At 37.0% G+C, this 21,340-nt stretch overlaps 1 protein-coding gene across 1 annotated transcript in view; it reads right to left on the bottom strand.

The window, feature by feature from the left end:
• Positions 1 to 21,340, bottom strand: part of LOC134614424 (probable ATP-dependent RNA helicase DDX60) — a 157,556-nt gene that overhangs the window by 117,854 nt on the left and 18,362 nt on the right. Inside the window, exons 7-13 of the mRNA XM_063458195.1 lie at positions 18,622 to 18,772; positions 17,532 to 17,684; positions 17,190 to 17,292; positions 15,970 to 16,085; positions 14,840 to 15,009; positions 12,621 to 12,873; positions 8,958 to 9,124 (exon numbers count right to left, since the gene is read on the bottom strand). Coding sequence (XP_063314265.1) covers positions 8,958 to 9,124; positions 12,621 to 12,873; positions 14,840 to 15,009; positions 15,970 to 16,085; positions 17,190 to 17,292; positions 17,532 to 17,684; positions 18,622 to 18,772 — 1,113 coding nt within the window. The remainder of the gene's footprint in view (positions 1 to 8,957; positions 9,125 to 12,620; positions 12,874 to 14,839; positions 15,010 to 15,969; positions 16,086 to 17,189; positions 17,293 to 17,531; positions 17,685 to 18,621; positions 18,773 to 21,340) is intronic.

Below are 21,340 nucleotides of genomic sequence, written 5' to 3'. Positions count from 1 at the left end.
GAAGAAAATGGGGTAGCAAATCCACACTCACAATTTTAACGCCACTGGCGTGGATCACCCCTCAGGGCTATGCAAATATGTAAAACAAACACAAAAAGACAGATCATAGGGTAATATGTCTTTAAAACTAAAAGTATATGTAAGGGGAAAAATTCACACTTACAAAAGTAGAGCAGTAAAAGTCTGCTCTAACTATGATGGCAGAAGTCCTCTTATCTCAGGACTCAGAGACCTTTAGTATTCAGGACAGCAGACAAATCCTTCTGAAGCACTTTATTTGAATAAAGAATTTAAAAAGTAATTCACACAAAGTGATAAAATGTATAAAAATAGCTTCTAAGTCACCAGTCCAAATGATTCTCCTCGTCCAGCGGTCACGATATGTGCTGTTTGTATCCGCCGGTTGATAAGTATTATCACCTCGAGTCAATACTTCCGGGTTTCGGAGCGATCACGTGGTGACGTCGTGCGTGATGACGCGTTTCACCAGATTGGCTTCCTCAGATCACATGTTGGATCCTGCTGTCCTGTCGGTTTTATGACGATCTTTCTGGGCGTGGATTTCTTAAGAGGAAAGTCTATTGGTTCTGGGTCACCTGATGACTCCATAATTAAAACGTCCAGTCTCTATTGTTTTGGGCATATCGCCTAAACGGCACATTTATGTTGAAAATGAAGAAATATAAAAGCTAATAATGCTAGCATTTTCACACTTGTCTATATAGGAAATTTAAAACATTTTAATATGCAATAATATTATAAACACAAGCTAAGCACAAGTAAATGTAAAATAACTACATATATTATTATTTATTTTTATTTTTATAATACAATTAAATAGAAAACGTCATACCAGATGTAGTAGCAGCTATATTGTAATGTCCCACATCCTACTAATAGAGTAAAATAGATTAAAAAACATTGTAGACAGAAGAAGTACAGATAATGGAAAAGTTCAGAAACATTATAAAAAATTAAAAAGATCAAATTCAATGTTGAGACCCATTGGTTCCAGGGTTCCCAATTTATGGACCCATTTCATTTCCTCTCTACCTATGTGCTGTATATGGTCACCTCCTCGCCAGGATTTTTTTACTTCTTGTATCCCTACAAAGGTTAGTCCGCTCGGATCTTTATTGTGGTATTTTTTGAAATGTGCAGACACACTATGTAGCTCAAATCCCTTGCGTATATTGTTAACATGTTCATAAATCCTTTTATGTAGCGGACGGATCGTTCTCCCTACATACTGCAATCCGCAGGGGCAAATCAGCAGATATATAATATTTTTGCTAAAACAAGTGATAAAATCCCTAATATTAAACTCGTATTTAGAATGTTTGCTTTTAAATTTGTTAATTCCTTTAAGGGTCCTATTTACACTACATTTACAGCCCACACATGTCCCGCATGAATAAAAACCTTTTTTATTATTACTTAAAAAAGTTTCTGGCACTTCTCTTTTGGGGTGATTAAACGTGAGTATTTGTTTTAAATTAGTAGCCCCTCTAAAAGTGATAAACGGTTTTTGTGGAATAATATTATTTAATTCTTTATCCTTTCTTAGTAGATGCCAGTGTTTATTTACGATGCATTTGAGTTTTTGTGAATCTTTGTTGAAATCTAAAACTAGAGGTTGAAGAGTATTGTCTCCACTCATTTTATTACTCTTTTTATGAATTAAAACATCCTGATCTAAGTTATTTACCTCCTCATAGGCTTTGAGTAATAGTTCATTTGGGTATTCTTTTTGGGAAAATTTCTTCATTACAGTTTTCGCTTGTTCTTCAAAAATATTTTTATCTGTGCAGTTTCTTCGTATACGTTGCAATTGCCCTTTGGGAATATTAAGCCACGGGGTGTAGTGTCCACTGTTATACAGTACATAGCTATTTGCATCTACTTTTTAAAAAAAATTCTTTGTTTTTAAAACCCCTTCCTCAACATAAATCTCCAGGTCTAAAAAGTTGATGTTCCGTGTGCTAAAATTACTAGTTAGTTGTATGCCCCAGGAGTTCTGATTAATTTCTTCTAAAAAAATTTCCAAATCATTTTGGGAACCTCTCCATATAAAAAACAGGTCGTCAATATATCTCTTATAGGAGACCAGGTTCGTCCCCCACAATCCATGACAGTAGATGGCTTCTTCTTCCCACCCTGACATAAATAAATTTGCGTAGCTAGGGGCGAACCTGGTCCCCATAGCCGTACCCTGTAGTTGCAAGTAAAATTTAGAATTGAATAAAAAATAATTATTTTCTAAAATCCACTTGATGCTATCTACAATAAAAACAACATGTTCATTAGACAGTGTCTTCGATTTTTCTAAACATTTGCATACTGTATCACAGCCTAAAATGTGAGGAATTGATGTATATAAAGCGGATACATCTGAAGTAACCAGGATATACCCTTCTGTCCACTGTACATTTTTTAAAGTTTTTATCATATCTGTCGTGTCTTTCAAATATGAGGGCATATCTTTTACTATATTTTGCAGCCATATATCTACATATTTGGAAAGGTTAGATGAGATAGAACCTATCCCAGACACAATCGGTCTTCCGGGAGGATGGTCTAGATCTTTGTGCACTTTCGGTAAAGTGTAAAAAACGGGTATTCTCGGAGATTCTATTTTGATAAATTTGTACTCTTTTTCATTTAAAATTCCTTCTTCCTTTCCTCTGTCTAATAAAATGTCAAGAGATGATTTTATATCTGTCGTGGGGTCTTTCTTAAGTTCCATGTATATTCTTTTATCTCCTAATTGACGGCAACATTCTTTTAGATAGTCTGATGTATTTTGAATGACTATACTCCCTCCTTTATCCGCTGGTTTTATAATAATTTCTTTATTGCTTCTCAATTGTTGTAATGCTCTATATTCCCTGGGATTTAAATTGTCTTGAGATTTTTTCTTACAATTATCTTTATTTAATTTTTCAAAATCTTCAATGACAGATTTCTCAAACATGTCGATAGCACTGGTTCTATAGTTCTTTGGATAAAATTGTGACCTATTTTTTAACATGGTATGGTTATCGCTTTTTTTAGTATCTGCAAATTTATTTATTTCAAAAAAATCTTTATTGTGAGAGTTCTGGAGTATTTGAGTATGTCTATGTATGCAGAGAAGGAGTTAAAATTTCTACTGGGGGCAAATTTTAAACCTTTATTAAGAATTTCGTCTTTATTAGGTACAAATTGTGATCAGTTAATCACTCCCTCCAGTTCGACGTTCTTCCTCTTTTTCCGTCGTTGTAACCCAATTCCTCCTCTGCATCCTCTGTCTCTCCTCCTCTTTAGGGGAGAGAAAGAGACTTTCCCTCTCGGTTTCTCTAAAAAAACATCCTGCCTTTGGGCCTGAGCCAATGGATCATACCTATTGCGTAATTCTCTCTGTTTCTAGGGGAATTTCTATTTTTGTATGGTCTGAAATTGCGTTTATTCTGGGGTTCCACTTTTGTCCATTCATTTCTTCTATTACTCTCTGGTGTTTTCCATTTGGGGGTATTAAAATCTGTATAGGATTGGTTAACATTCTTTTTTCTATCATAGGTATTTGTACGATACCTGGAGTGGTCTTTTCTGACATACCCATGTTCTCCTGTTGGTTTATGGAAATTTCTAACTTTATTGTATTTGTAATCGTCCATGTCTCTTTTGTATTTTTTATATTTATTTTGTTTAACTTGTTCTTCTAATCTATTTAGATTTTCTCTGGTTTGTTTCGTTAATTCCTCATAGTCCCTGGTTTCCACTGTTGGTTCTAATATTTTTTGAATATCCTTAACCTCTTTGTCTATATCATTTAACGCTTCACTTCTACAGAGTATCACAATATTCATCATCTCTCTTGAGAATCTTTCTAGAGCTTCATTCCACATAGTGACATTTTTGATTTTTTTCATTCTCAAAGGTCGGGGTTTTAGAGAATCTCAAACCTCTTGGTGTAATTTTATCTTGCAAGTATCTCCCATTTATATTTAATTTCTTTTGTCAAAATCTTTTCCAAATCATTAAATGTAATTTCAATATCATCATTCTTGGAATTGTGTATATTGTCATACTGTGCATTATTAATATCCTCAAATCCACATCTCATTTTATCTCTATATTCAAAAAGTGACATAATTTAAAAGCAGCCTTGCCTGTTAAGAGCTATATAAAGAACACAGTATAAAAGAAATATCTACAGGCAAACAGTAGGCGCTATATATTTAGTGATAGTGAACACAAATATTTACTTATTCCAAGTGAAGCAATATTAAAAAGCTGCACCTTAAAGTGTAAAATAGCTCAATATATTAATGCAAATTGCCATAATACAGACTATTGACTCGAGTATAAGCCGAGTTGGGTTTTTTTAGCACAAAAAATGTGCTAAAAAACCTCGGCTTATACTGTAGTATATACGGTAATTAGGTAGGGCTGCAGCAGCTGATCTGCCGATCAACCCCACCCATATGCCGATTATAGGCCTTGATGCACACTGGCTTCCTTATTCTCTCAGCTCTGCCACGTACAGGGACCTCCACAGTCCCCTCAGTGTGGATGGTGGTAAGAAGGTACACATCCTTCTTGTCTCTGTACTTAACTGCCAACAGCTCCTCTTGGTGCAGAGCTGAGGTCTCCCCCCTTCGTAGCCGGGTGCGTGCAAGTTGTCCTGGGAAACCTGTGCTGTTCTTTTTAATTGTGCCGCAAGCTACTGTATCAAAACAGTACAGTAGCTTGAACAAAGGGACACTTGTATAAAAATTGTCAGTATACAAGTGGTACCCTTTGTTCATCAGGGGGAATATCAGGTCCCAGACAATCTTGCCACTGGTTCCCATATGGTTCCCATGAAGGTCAAGGTGGCTATCCTTTCCCTCGTACACCCAGTCTCGTTATCACAGAGCTTATACATCTTTACACCATACCTAGAGTGCTTGGAAGGAACATACTGCTTGAATCCCAGCCTTCCCTTATACGTCATCAGGGATTCATCCACGCATATATTCCTTCCAGGTGTATAAGCCTCTGCAAACCTGGCAGCGAAGTGGATAATCAGGGGGCAGATTTTATACAGCCTGCAAAACTGGGGATGCTACCTAGGGGAGGGGGGTCGGGTGGGGGAGGACAGGCTGTTGTCGCTGAAGTGCATGAAATGCAGAATCATTTCATACCTCTTCCTTGACATACACTGGGAGTAAATGGGGGTAGAGCAGATGGGGCTACTACTCCAGCATGAGTGGATGGAGGGCTTCTTTATGATGCCCATCAGCATAGTCAATGCCCAGAATCTTTTAAATTCTGGCACATCGATGGGGGCCCATTGCGGCTTTGCCAAAAAAAGTCAGGATTTGTAGCTCGGAAGTGATGGGCATATAAATTAGTTTGGGCGACAATGTTCCCCAATACATCATCGCCCAGAAACACCTCCATAAACTGCTGAGGGCTAAATCCTGTGACATCCAAATTAATGCCAGGATTTGCAGTAAAGGATCGGATGTCTGGCCTCTGGCAATGAGGCACTATCCACTCCTCAGCAGTTCTGCCAGCTGGAGCAGGAGGTCTCCTTTTGGCAGGGGGACTAGCAGGCACAGATACAACATCACTAGCAGCAGACACTGTATCTAGTGATGTATCAGAGCACGTGGCAGGGTCAAAATCAGGGTCGGAGTCTGACATAGACGCATCAGACTCTAGCGCAAGGGTGGCATATGACTGCTCAGCGCTGGTTGACTTCCATGACATGATCAATCACTTTACTTCGTGACCAGTCACAAAAAAAATAAAAAATAAAAAACACACACCAGACCAAAATTAACCCCTAAAAAAAAAAAAAATGAACAGACCGCAAAATAAGTGCTGCTGTGCAAGAGCCTGTGATCTGTATAGTGATCACTAGCAGGACAGGGATTAATCGTTCTGAAAAGAGCTTTTGGGTCTAAAACAAAAAAATGAACCCCTTAAAAAAATAAAAATGCACAAACAGCAAAAAAAAAAAAAAAAAAAAAAAAAAAAAGTGCTGCTGTACAAGAGCCAGTGATTATAGTGATCACTGGCAAGAAAGGGATTAATGGCTCTGAAAAGAGCCTTTGGGTCTCAAGATTTTACAAAGCCCTACCTAAAATACCTAAATCTCTCTAGCTAAACCACAGATCTCTCACTAAAAAGTGAAGAGAGGGAGGCAAAGCCACACTAATCAGAGAAATGGGGAACACACTTGGGATGAAATTGCTAATGGGGCAAGCTGTGATTGGATGACCCCATCCTGTCCCTTATGATGAGGCATGCTAGGGACACCCCCAGAAGCCCCATGATTAACTGCCTTTAGAAAAGGGGGGTTAATATTGATCATTTTATATATATTATTATATATGCACTGAGTGCCAGGACCCCTCGAAGAACTCAGCACATGCAGAGCATCACTGCAATACTATCAGAGCTTCCAGCGCTCAAAATAGCTGCGGACGTACCAGGTACGTCCAAGGTCATTATGGACCGTTTTTGCCAGACGTACCCAATACGTTCACAGTCGGGAAGGGGTTACTCCTGGCGCGGAGTTTTGTGTTGACTTTCTTTGATGTCCACACTCTGCTCAAGTCCCATACTCCTTATTTGGTCCTTTATATTGTTTGTAGTAGACTACAGTAGCCTTTAGGGATGCATCAAAATGAAAATTCTGGGCCAAAACCGAAAATTCAGGATGCCCTTGGCCTAAAATTACTTTTTTCCCCTCAAATAATTTAAAAAATGTTTACCTAAAAAATATTTGCCTTTTTAATGAATTTAATTAAATATGCAAAACTTCCCTTCTCTTTTATTTGTCCCCCGCTTAATGTTCCCCCTCCCTTCAGTGTTTATTCCCCCCTCCCCTGTCCCATAGTGTTCTCTCCCCCCCCTCCCCTAAGTGCAGTATTCTTGACTTTTAATGTTATCATTACTATCCTTAATTGTGATATATAATCATCTGAATTGTTAATGCAAGCATGTCTGTTAAACTATGCAATACAAAAAAAAAAAAAACACAGATTAAAAAAAAAAAAATCAACATTTCTTAAAATTTAACCCGTTTTCGGGCGCAACAGGATAGGCCCATTTTCGGACGAAAATTGTGGTGCATCCCTAGTAGCCTTACTCCATATAGCGGTCACATAATATTATTGCTGATCAGTAGACCAATGTTCATTGGTGAGAAAGTCAAGTAAACAGTCTAACCAGGGAACCCCTGGTTAAAGGAACACTATAGACACCCAGACTACTATATCTTAATGAAGTGGTATGGGTGACATGTCCTCCCCATTTTCACCCGGCTGCTGAAACTATTGCCGGAACATGTCAAAGCAAAAATGATATGCGGCACTTCGTCAATAACCATACAGTGGAAACTAATACAAGGGAGTGATATACATGGAAATCCAGTGTCCCCAATAGTATGTGTATAATTAACACAGTTATAGAGAACATTTGAATGACGCACACGCAAATAGCCTCCCATTGCTTTCTTTCTCACTGATCTGAGTCAAAGAGGTAAAGCAACATGCTGGAAACTAGTGCTGTGAGGAAAAAAAAAAAAAAACCACTGCAATGAGGGCCCAGTCACCTGACCTGTACACAATTGTATTCCTAACTCTATAATGTTCCTTTAACCCCTTAAGGACACATGACATGTGTGACATGTCATGATTCCCTTTTATTCCAGAAGTTTGGTCCTTAAGGGGCTAAAAGACAGTCTTTGGGTGCCACCACTCAATTTTCTTCAGGCCTGTACTACTTTAATTTTATGGTAGATGAGATCAAAGAGTATCTTTTCTCATTCAGTGTGATCCAAGCAACACAAAGCCCTATAATTAACCATCTCACAGTCCACATGTTGGGCTGGTAAAAGAGTGACTCCATTGCAGGTATTGAAAGTCACTGGAAGTTTAGATTTTAGTAAACAACCCTTAAAATTAACCCCTTAAGAACCAAAACTCATTTGAGATGTGAAACATTTGTGACCAAGACCTTTCTGGTATTTTTGTCATGTGTTCATTCTACTATAACTTTTATATTAGTCATAGAATCCAAAACTGTTATACAAAAGTATACGTTTGTATAAAATACAGCCACCAGGCTATTAACTATGAGCAGTTTGACACTTTTCATTTAACTATTTTATCACTAAGCTCATGCATTTTATTTTGGGGAATTCAAACCATGCATGACCCCTGCTGCAAACAACCCATACTTGTATTCTTCTACTGTACTATAGTGCAGTTATACCCCACATATATAATTATTTGTGTAATCCTACCCACTCTCCTACCACAAATCTTGCCCTAATCTAACCCATAATCCCACCCAAAATCCAACTCCTTATCCTACCTCAGAGGGATTCCTTTTGCTGACATCAGTACTGACATCAGAAGAGGGATTTCTCAGCTCACATAATACAGAGCTCTCTGTGAGCACTTTGTACTGTGTGATTGCAGCATGAGAGGACGATCTCCTACTGCAGCTCCTGAATTTGTAATCAGTGCTGGGCAGCTGGCAAGCCTAGCACCAACAATTAGCAGAGGGATACCAAGGGGTCAGGTCACCCTGGGGGTCTCCCTCATTACGGGGCATACTCAGATTTACAGTGACTCACATAGCGCTGCACATTGCTCATCTGTTTGTCTGGGGTCACTAATCGTGGCATCAGATTACAGAGATGATACTCAGGTATCAATATATACCTGAAGTTCCCTGACTTTACCAGTTGCCATGCTGGTAACAGCTTCAGAATTACTGCTGCAGAGCGTGATCACTCAGACTCACTATTTAAATGCAGTGCTCACTTTGAGGGCTGCACATAGCTCATCTCTGTCATTCTGGGGCTACTAATTTGGGAAATGCCTAAATTGTAAACTTTAAGATATAAATGACAGAAGGTTCTGACAATGCAGTTTTAAATCAAAGTATTTTCAGACATAATTCATTAGTACCTTGGATGGTTGTAGAGTGCATGCCAAATTCTTAAATCCCAGATCAATTAGATATTGAGCAATCTTCCCTAGGTCTTCCTTCTGCAGCATTTCCTTATAATTGGTCATCATTACTTGTATTTTCTTCATTATTTCCACAGCAATATTTATATCTCTTTGCTCTCCAGCTACATTTATAAAACGAAAATAAGGATTTCTTGATGAAATTTTAGACAAAAAAAAAAATGATCATATGTACAAAGCAATGGATGAAAACAATTAGGGTCGTACTCTCTCTTTATCTGCCACTAAACCATAACACTGGCCTAATTTTATAATCAATATATTTTTTATGCATACACTTACATATTCCAAACCGTAGACCTTTGCACGAAGATGATAATTGTTTAAAGGGACACTATATAGTCACCTGAACAGCTTAATGAAGCCATTTTGGTGTATAGAACATGCCCCTGCAGCCTCACTGCTCAATCCTCTGCCATTTAGGAGTTAAATCACTTTGTTTATGAACCCTAGTCACACCTCCCTGCATGTGACTTGCACAGCCTTCCATAAACACTTCCTGTAAATAGAGCCCTATTTAGGCTCTTTATTGCAAGTTCTGTTTAATTAAGATTTTCTTATCCCCTGCTATGTTAATAGCTTGCTAGACCCTGCAAGAGCCCCCTGTATGTGATTAAAGTTCAATTTAGAGATGGAGATACAATTATTTAAGGTAAATTACATCTATTTGAAAGTGAAACCAGTTTTTTTTTTTTCATGCAGGCTCTGTCAATCATCGCCAGGGGAGAAGTGGCTAGGGCTGCATAAACAGAAACAGTGATTTAACTCCTAAATGACAGTGAATTGAGCAGTGAAATTGCAGGGGAATGATCTATACACTAAAACTGCTTTATTTAGCTAAAGTAATTTAGGTGACTATAGTGTTCCTTTAAAGACTAATAACTGGGAAACATTTAACTGGAATGTATATCGATTTCTGGACTAAAGAGAGAATTATTAGAATCTAGTTAGTGATGTGGTTATGATTGTGAGAAACAGAGAAAACAGGGAACATAAAAACTGTGCTTGATCTATAACGATAGCAACAACACACGTACTGTCCAGTTTGCCAAATACACTTTGTATATATAATGAATGATGTTGCTATTCAAACCTCTCTTTAGCAACATGTCCATAATTATTTAATGTTTAGCTTCTTCTGTACATGTATGCACAGTAAGCTCTGATGGAAGCTTTTTGACCATTGTATTAATTTGCCAGCCTCCTTTAAGATCCAACATGTGACATTTAACTGTACATGCAATCCAGGGCCAGTTGGGGGGAGGTTTTTTATGTTGCAGGAAGTGCAGAAGTTAAGTGTAGTTGATGGTTAGGAGTTGCTAACCCATCTACTGACCAAGAGGTGGCTGCGCTTCTTTCCTCTTGCCCCCACCACACCTTATCAGATCTCTCCACTTGTCTCGTGCCTTCCTTAACGCACATTTTCAACTGTTCTGGCGTTGTCCCTTCTGATCTTAAACATGCCACTAATACCTATCCTGAAAAAAAAAAAAAAAAAAATCTCTTGACCCGTCCTCCCCCTCTAACTATTGTCCTATATCCCTGCTCCCTTTTTCCTCAAAGCTTCTACAAAGACTTATTTACCCGTGTGTCTTGCTTCCTCAATTCCAAATCTCTCCTTGACCCTTTTCAATTTGGCTCACAATCTCCACTCTAGTGAGACTGCGCTTATCAAAGTTACTAACAACCTAATCACAGCTAAATCCAAAGGTCACTACTCCATACCAATTCTTCTTGACATCTCTGCTGCCTTTGACACCGCTGATCATGCTCTCCTTTTTCAAACTCTTCAATCACTCGGTTTCTGTGACTGTCCTCTTATCTCTCCCAATGCTCATTCGGTGTCTCCTTTTCTAATGACACCTCCTCCTCTCGTCTGGTCTCAGTTGGAGTCCCACAAGGCTCTATCCTTAGTCCCCTTCTATTTTCTCTTTATACTGCCCCTCTAGGCAAACTTATTACCTCTTTTGGATTACACTACCATCTGTACGCTGATGACACCCAGCTATATCTCTCCTCCCCGGACCTCTCTCCTGCCATAATGCAATGTGTCACTGCTTTCCTTTCTTCCATCTGACTGGATGGCCTGCTTTCTGAAACTCAATCTCTCTAAAACGGAGCTCCTGGTCATTCCTCCTCCTAATACTTTTGCTCTCCCTTCAAGTTGGTGGTATCCACACCAGTCCATCCTGTCTTGGTGTCATACTGGATTCTGGCCTCACATCCAGTATGTTGCAAAATCATGTAGATTCCATCTTAAAAACATAGCCCGCACCCGCATCTTTCTTACGTAAGATGCTACCAAGGAGCTTGTCCATGCTCTAGTAATTTCAGGCATGGATTATTGTAACCCTCTCCTGATTGGTCTTCGCAAAAGCCGTACTGCACTGCTACAGTCCGTAATGAATGCTGCCGCCAGCATTCCTCTCTAGTCGGTTCTCTCACACCTCACCCCTCTGTCAGTCCTTACATTGGCTTCCTGTATCCTATAGGAGTCAATTCAAGGTACTAATTCACACCTATAAAAGCACTGAACAATTCTAGCCCTTCTTATATCTCCTCACAGATCCATAGTTATGTCCCTTCTCAGTCTCTCCGCTCTGCCAGTGACCACCTCCTGTCCGTTGTTCGCACCCATACGGCCAACTCACGCTTGCAGGACTTCTCACGGGCGACTCCCTTCCTATGGAATAGCCTGCCTACTGCCATCAGACTCCTAGTCTTCAGTCCTTTAAAAAGTTCCTTAAAACCCATCTCTTTAGGAAAGCTTATGGCCTCCCAGAGTAACCTCTACCTTGCATACCTGTCTCTTGCGCTCTCCTCCAGCTCTGCCTCACTCCCATCTTATTTGACTACAAATTCCTGTCCTATTGTGTTTTACACCCCACCTCCTATAGACTGTAAGCTCGTTTGAGCAGGGTCCTCTTCAACCTATTGTTCCTGTAATTGTCCTATTTATAGTTAAATCCCCCTTCTCATAATATTGTAAAGCACTATGGAATATGTTGGCGCCATATAAATGGTAATAATACGTTTTGTATTTGCACTTTGTGGAGTTTAACGTGTGTGTTCTCACCTCATATATATGAGTATATGGGATAGGCATCAGGCTATCCTAACTATAAGATAAGGCCATGGACTAATGAAAGTATTTAGAAAATTGGGCAGACTAGATGGGCCAAATGGTTCTTATCTGCCGTCACATTATATATATATATATATATATATATATATATATATATATATATATATATATATATATATATATATATATATATATATATATATATATATATATATATATATATATATATATATATATTATTTTTTTGCACATTACCTTTCCTACTAATAATGCATGCATATATTATCATATTAGCTCTACTTCTAGTGTGTGCACTTGCATACTCCTCCATCTAATATATGCACAATGTTCAAATCTCCAGTGAATTTATCCCCTTGCTGTGGGGGCTGTGTGATGCACATGTGACACTCGTGTGTTAGTGCTTTTTCATGCTATGTTTTATCTGGAGGATCGTTTTAAAGACCATGTCTGCAGATGATAAACGGTGTGATGTTTAGCTGGAAGAAAACACTTACTTTTCATTTTGCAGTGTTCATGCCACACCTCAACACAGGTTTTTAATGTTGCTAATTCTGAACAAAACTTCACAGATTGTGTTCCCAAAGAATGAACAAATTGTTCCTGCTTTTGTATCCCAGAGAAAAAGTCTGTCTGGATGTCTTTTTTAAGAACAATAGCCATCGACTTCCACTGCTCTAATTCCTTGTTTTCTTCTCTGGCCTTATTTTTTTTCTGATTCGCTTGTATAATTTGATCTTTTTTCTTCATCTGTGAATATATCCAAATCAGATTACTTCAATAATTTTCATTAATTTGAACAAAATAGTTTACATGTTTGCATACAGACACATACATAAAAAAAATAAATAAAAAAAAGTAATACACTAAACACAGTATTCGGTATGTGAAAATGACAGAACCTGCACCAGTGTCTTGTTTAAAATCAGTGCTTTTCAAAATCCCAACCATATAGTATATTCTAGCAAAGTATAGGATCCAATCAGGGATTTAAAATAAATAAACTCAAGTGAACTATTAATTTGAAGTACGACTTGTCTACTGGCAGTAATTGAAAGTGGACCCAGCCATAATAGTTGAGCCAATAACGCTGTCGCACTTCTCAGGAGGCCAGTGTTGGTGGGTATGGTGTAAAAACCTCCAATATGCCCCCACCTGACTTGCTACTGGACAACGGTCACCTTAAAACAATTTTTAATATAATAGCCATTTCATCAAGTTTAAAAAAAAAAAAAAAAAAAAATTAACATTTCCAAAGGCTTGAGGCATGGTTAGTACTCCCTAGTGCTCAATTTTTAATGATCATCAGTATTGTTTTCTATGGAATAAAAAACAGGAATACACCATGTGCAGGTGAGTGAGGAATAGTATTCATTATTGGAGGAACTCCAGTACCACTTTGCCATTTATTATTTCCCCTAACATGTGGTCTTTGGTATGTTAGTAGAAAAAAAAAAAAAAAAATTAAAAAAAAAAAGTTGCTAGAACTAAATTTCAGATTTTTCAACTTTTTACAGATGTGTCAGCTCCCTTCTGTCTCCTTGTTTCAAATATGGATTTTTTTTAGTTGTCACACTAAAACATTATTTGATGTAAAATTGTATGGTCCAAGAAATCATACAAATATGCCATGAATTGAGAGTCTCTAATCCAGGGGTGAACAAAAGGTAGATCCCCAGATGTTGTAGAATTACACCTCCCATGATGCTTTGCATGTGATTAGAATGACAAAGCATCATGGAGGCTGTAGTTTTAAAACATCTGGAGAATCTACGTTTTGAGCACCCATGCTCTAATAGTTGTAGAGGTTCTGCTTTCCAATCCTGGGGAAACAAAGGTAAATGAAGGTTTGCTTTCAGTTGGTGTCCTACTGTTGAGAATGGACTGTTTCCTAGAGGTTAACATGTATGTATTAGTTCAGAATATCCATGGAGATGATTTGGCAGAGTATGCTTGATTGTGAACTGATTTAGTTAACTAAAATATACCAATATTATTTATAAGTGCTCGTGATTTGGAACGGTATACACTAAAACTAGCAGTTGAGGTTTACCCTTGCTACTCTTGCCGTACAGCTTTTGTTAATTGGAGCCCGAGTAGTGTACATTCTCAGAAAATTATGGAAAACATTATACAAACACCTATGGATAGCTCGAGTGAAAGGCAAAAGAGGCAATAATAATTGGTATTATTAGTAAAGCATTTTATTATGTGAAGATTAAGCTAAAAATCAGGCAACACTAACAACACTCCTCACCCCATGTGTAACAATGAAACTTCTGAAAGAATAAATAAGTAAACAATGAAGTACTGGAAAACATCTGAGTGGTTTGTTGTCACATACACAGTTGTACCCAATAAATTTACATGATCTCCTGAAGTTACTTGAAGAGATGACTTTGTTATTGAGTCGTGAAATAACTCTGCTTTACTATAAAATCAATTATTCAGCATTAATCACCAACTGTAACAATAATTGTAACATGGACGGCCTGAGATTGTGAAGGACATTTCCTCTAGCTTTCAGTTTAATTCATAGCTTTCTCATTAAAAATAATAAGTATATATGTCTGCTGCTTTGCTCGACTAATAAATCAGACCATCAGTATGGATGACAGTGTGAGGCATAAAGCCTCCCTACCAGTCAGTTTTAAAGTGGATGGTATCAAATGGAAATGTGTGTGATTATATTAAAAGCTAAATTAAGTGTACTTACTGGTGTTTCTTTTTTCTTCCCGAAAGATTGTTTTACATTATTTGTCTTCTCCGACTCACTATGCTGTACAACAATTTTCGTAGGCGTGGTCAAACCTAAAGATGTTCCATAAAGACGCAGATGGTTTTGGAGCTTTTGATAATTTTTCAGCCCCCACTTGTCTTTAACTTCTGAGTAAAACAAAAAAAGGTAGCCTATCAATATTTAGTATTCAATTTCTGTAATTTAAATGAATACAACAAAGACACACCATAGAGAAAACAAAGTAGTACATAGGGATCTAAACAATAAAGAACTTTTTACACCCAGAATCCAACAATCACAGTTATAATAGGATCACACATAAAGGAGGGAAAAAATGGCACGTCATCTGGTCAACATTGAAGTACCCAACACCAATGCAGCAACTCAAATTTGTTGAAACTGGCAAGGATTAAAAGGGGTGAGAGACCGGATGGATGAGAGGGAAACATAAAAATGTGTAAGGCATGGAAAGAGGACAAAGGAGAGGAGGGAAGAAACGTGTTCAGGTGAGGAAAGGGACGATTAAAGGGTGAGATGACACCAACAGGTCAGTTCAAAGACCAAATTCACAAATCACAAATGTTTTGCATGAGTAATTAAATCTGTAACATAATCCAGCCACTGCCCCAACATGGAGTGAAAACAATCAACCTTGTCATATAAGCAAGCTGGCAGTGCTTTGATTTGTCTGATCTCAGCTATCCATGGGTGGAGATTTTGTGGGTGTCTACCATTTCCATAGCACATGGATAACTAAACATCTCCTAAAGGCAGCTAATGACAATTTGAATGTTAAAAAACAAAAAAATAAGTTACATTTTAGTTGTGAGTCAGAGTACCCAACCACTCTTTCCTCTGGAATGGTGTAAACAATATTGGGTTAGATTACTTATACATTCTGTTTGATTGTCCCCTTTTTCCATTTAAGATTGTGTGAATAAAATCTTCCTTTAACAATGATTAATTGTAAATACAATGTATACATACATCCATACATATTTATATAAAGTAACTGCAACACTCCAACTAGGACTGATTGAAATAAAATCTCCACATTTCTGTTTAGGATTACATACGTCAAGTACAATTACATCATGCTTTGTTACCCGCTTGTGTGTCTTTTGTCCTATCATAGTCATCGCTTAGGGATTTTCCAGTATGCCAGTGTAAAACTTCATCATATGGTTTTGCTTCATTTAGTGCAACTACCACTGGATCATCGCTTAAAAGATCATGAAAAAGATGTCAACATTTTATAACAGCTAATGCAATCAACTGAGTGTTAAGTACTGTTAAACTGCTGTCATCTCTGAATGTCAGAATGCTGATATATATCATGGGCAATATTTCGGGGTTAGTAAAAGATCCTAAGCATCTTCAGGCATAGCACAGGTGTAGTGACATAAATTAGTTACAAGCATATAATGGCAGAAGAAGAGGAGGAGCAGCATAAGTCAACAAGAATGCTTTTGCCGCTTGTTTTAGCATAAATATGTCCTTACATCTAGTAAAATTAAAAGGCCTTCTTGTTGCGGGGTGGAGGCGAGTTTAGGCATAAGGAAGAGAGAGACAAGACAGATAAGGAGGAATGGAGCAGGCTAGCCATTTGTTATACACAATTAAATATTTCTTAAAATATATATATGTTATAACCATTCTTCAACAATGTTCAAATCTGTTTCCTTCTCTTGAAATTGAACTGTTCTGTTTCTTCTATTAATTCATTTTATGCATAACTGAATGAATAGTGGCAGTCAAAAGAACCTAGTAACTGCTGGGGTAAGAGCATGGTAAGAGTCCTCTCGATCCATTATATTTAGTAGTTTGGTTTAGTTCATCTGACCCATAACTATTGTATGGAATGCCCACCCAATACTTTCTCAAAATATTCTTGTTTTAGATATTCTTATCCACGGATCTATTGCATGACAAGATCCCTAAGAGATACATAGTGTACCAACGCATTCCACACATCTCTGTTGCTGCTACTGATCCAACAGAAGGTGAAAAGCCCAATTAGAAGTGGTTTCCAAATGCTTGATTCTAAAATTGCAGTCAGATTTCGACTTGGATCAGGAAGTTGTTACTCCACATTGTAGTTGGTTTCAGTTTTCCAGGCCCATATTAACCACAAATTACATTGGATAAAACAGCATCTAAATTTCACATTATATTTCTCTTCCTTTATCTCTTTCGTCGATCAAAAAATGGATGGAAATTTGTTCATTTGAAATAGGAATTTTGTACTTATTCCATTACCACCTATTAATTTAAACCACAAATATAGTGCAGTATTTTGAAGGCTCTAAAATAGGATTTCACTTACCTGCTTAAATATTGAAGGCCTTTCATAATGTCTCCGGCAAATGTTTCAATTAGAGCAGAACGCATGGGTATGAGACCAGCATTTGGCATTTTCTTCGTTTTTACTTGAGAATAATAAAAAACATATTTAACAATACAATAAAAATAAAACATTCAGGGATATTTACTAAATTGCAAGGCACAAGGGTTTAATAGGATCTTGAGTGTCTCAAAAATAAAATCGTTACAAAAAAAAAAAAAAAAGTTGCACAGGTCTAATTCTGCACTGTGCTCTTAATTTTTCAAACTAAAAACAAAAATCAGTATTTTCAAGAAATCAACAGACATATTTATAGGTAATTACCCATCAATGATGAATCGTTTGAAAGAAAAGGTGTTGATGTGGTTCGGATTTGAGAAGATTCCAGTTCTTTTCCCCATGGACTTAACTGCAACGTTGTATTCCAAAGAAATGTATACATCTCACCAATTGTACTTCCAAAATCAAATTTCAGATCTAAAATAACATTTTAAATTAAACAAAAACTAAGTTCTGATGATAGCAGTGACAAAATATCAACATTTATTCAGTTCCATCAAAATAATCATCCACCACATGATAAAATCACCTTTCAAGGATAAATAGAGCCTATCTTCTTAAATATTATTTTTTATTTTATATTAGTCATCTAAGGTAGCAGCAAAGAAGAAAGAACAGAAAAGCAGCTCTGTAAACCCCCTCCTCCCCCCCCCCCCCCCCCCGTGGGAGACTGAATTAGGTAAACATAACTAACCTCTACTGCATCCTAGACCCACCGCACCTTGGTGGCAAAGTAACCATTGGGGTCTACAAAAGAACCCAGAAGGTGTCAGCCACTTTAAATACTCTATGGCATATTCTATATTTGACTGCAGGGGGGGGGGAAGCATAAATTACACCTCTAAACAAATGAACCATGTCTATTTTATATCATACCTTTTTGCATCATGGATAACTAAAGAAGTTGATAATCATAAAATCTAGGAATTACACAGAATGTTATTGGTTATATATAGCTTTTATAATCTATATGTAAGAAAATGTTAATCTCCTTTATTCCTCAAAATGTCATAAATACATTGTGCCACAAACAAATGTAAGTTCGTGTAAATAAAAAAAAGTAAAGAAAAACACAGAAAAAACATATATTGATGCTAGCAAGAGTCGAATAGGTCAATAATGCTATTTCCCGTTGCGGATCAATGCAATGCACATCAAAAAAAAAAAAAAAGAAAAATGCTATAGTAGAATATGTGGATTAGCCATGTATAGTACCTAGGTACTAGTAGAATATACTCGAAGTTTTAGTTTAAACTAGAAGCTCAGCTAATGTAGCTAATGTTTATTTATTTCTGTTTCTGATGCGGCTATCTTATAACATATAGTATAAATGTATAAAATATAATATCCATACCGGTCAATGTTTCTTTTTCGTAATAATATGCTACATTCTTCAACAAGAGGTCATCATTTAAATCAGAAACATTTGTCCAATCTATTTTCCAGTCCAAGCTTTGTGACATGCTATTTACCAGTTTCAGCGCAGTATTTTCACAACTTTTTCTCTGAATAAATTGAAAAATGGAGAGTACTGAAAGCCCACATTGATATATGTCCCAATACAATTTATTCTATGTATGCAAACAAAATATGTGAACACAACCCCAGTGAAAACAATTTATTCTATTAAAGAAAACAAAATGAAGGATTCATCTTAATGTAATTATCACCATCATTTGGATTTAGTTAAAAAAAAAAAAAAAAAAAAATATTGCCTCTACTCTTCCCCTCTTATCCCTTTTTAAAATCACAGGAGTGTTAAATGCTTGTTATATTGAATTATATGTCAATTCCCATTATCATTTTGTAGCAAAACAGATTTTGGGAAAAGCATTCTTGAGCATTTATGAGAAGATCTGTTAAAGGGACACTATAGTCACCTGAACAACTTTAGCTTAATGAAGCAGTTTTGGTGTATAGAATATGCCCCTGCAGCCTCACTGCTCAATCCTCTGCCATTTAGGAGTTAAATCCCTTTGTTTATGAACCCTAGTCACATGTGACTTGCACAGCTTTCCATAAACACTTCCTGTAAAGAGAGCCCTATTTAGGCTCTTTATTGCAAGTTCTGTTTAATTAGGATTTTCTTATCCCCTGCTATGTTAATAGCTTGCTAGACCCTGCAAGAGCCTCCTGTATGTGATTAAAGTTCAATTTAGAGATTGAGATACAATTATTTAAGGTCAATTACATCTGTTTGAAAGTGAAACCAGTTTTTTTTTTCATGCAGGCTCTGACAATTATAGCGGGGGGGGGGGGGGGGGCTAGGGCTGCATAAACAGAAACAAAGTGATTTAACTCCTAAATGACAGTGAATTGAGCAGTAAAATTGCAGGGGAATGATTTATTCACTAAAACTGCTATATTTAGCTAAAGTAATTTAGGTGACTATAGTGTTCCTTTAAGGATCTTGTGTTCTCATCGGGTCTACCATAGACCCCACAAGAATATGAAAATGGCACAACTCCTGGTAACTTCCTCTACAAAGAGTTTAGATGAAGATTGTGGCGATTTGGAAAGAGGTCTTCAGGAAAGTACATTTCCATACCTTTTCTCTGACAGACATCACAATGCTAGAAAGGATGGCATCTAGAGATATGTCTGCAAGTATAAGCGGATGAGTTTTTTTTATAAATATACTTATTGCATACTGTCCCTCAGCCATTGGGATGCCATCGTACACATATTGTCACCATGTCTTAATCTGACATCCTTTCAGAAGTGTACTATGCTGTTCCCTTGACTCGCGTCACATTTTGGCGCTAGTGTTTTGCGTCATATTGCTGACATTGGTTGTGCACCTTTTAGCATTATATATGATGATAACCAATAGAACTTATCTTAGAGCTACTTAAGACAACACCACATTCTCGTCACTACCCTTTCAAGTTACCCATAAGTGCATTTCATTGTAGCACGTATTTTTCGGTTTTGACACTGCTCCATTTGATTATTTTGACTTCTGTAATCCTAAACCTTGCCTTTTTTCCCCCTCTCTTCCATATTTATGTACCTCATGATCTTGATGTATCTCTGTTTATACATTGTGCCCTATACTTTGATACATAAAGCCCAGTAATTCCAAGGACCAGTAATGCGTTTCCTTCCTTTTGTACTTGTCTGCTGTTAAATCTGTATTGTATCATTTATTTCATACGAAGAAGGACCAAAAAGTACAAGTCATGTTTCATAACTTTTTCCACACTACAGTTTGATTCCTTTTGTATATTGCATACCTTTTCCTTAAAGGGTTACTCTAAGCACCATGACCACTTCACTGTGGTCTTTCTGTGAAGTGTTTTGCTTGGAAATGTTGCAAATATAGAGATACCTGCCTGAGGTGAACTTCAGCTTCCAGGCTGGCTAAAGTCAATTCCATATAAGAGGAAGCTTCAGGTGCAAGACATAAATGTGTATATCACTGTTGTGTGTATATATTTGTAGTGTTGTTCTTTTTATTTCATGTGGCGTATTATAATGCTATTATATCAAATAAAAAAAAAAAGTTTATTTTTTGTAATTTCTGCTAAACAAACAATTTATATATTGAGATCTAGTCCTTTTTTTCCCCACTGTGATTATTTCTGATCTTTTTTCTCTAAAGTTAATTCCAGACAACAAATGGCGATGCAGCCCCTCCTCCATGCTGCCTCTGTACTTATCTCAGACCTTCACCCTCCTGTGGGGAGGGGGAGTGGTGTTAGTAAGGAGGATCATGCTTCATGGAGAGCTTGGCCTCGGCACTGGAGGTAAGATTTAGCATTTCACTTTTAATATTTTTTTATTTTATTTTTTATTTGAAGGGGAAAGTTGATTGATGGTTTAGTGAGAGCCACTAAATGTAAATTTTATTCACAAATCAAGTGAGACGTGACCAATACAGAAAAAAAAGGTTCATGTTATATATATATATATATATATATATATATATATATATATATATATATATATATATATGAATGATATACGTTTTTCCCCCCTCTACTGGTTATTTCTTCTCATAAAACGGTACACAGTGTGGTAAAAATCACCAACATTGTATATAGCGCTCCACTATACACAATGTTGGGGAT

This window comes from Pelobates fuscus, chromosome 6, assembly GCF_036172605.1.
Source record: "Pelobates fuscus isolate aPelFus1 chromosome 6, aPelFus1.pri, whole genome shotgun sequence".
Lineage (NCBI taxonomy): Eukaryota > Metazoa > Chordata > Amphibia > Anura > Pelobatidae > Pelobates > Pelobates fuscus.
The sequence above is the reverse complement of the archived record's forward strand: the minus strand, read 5'-3'. Positions and strand labels throughout refer to the sequence as shown.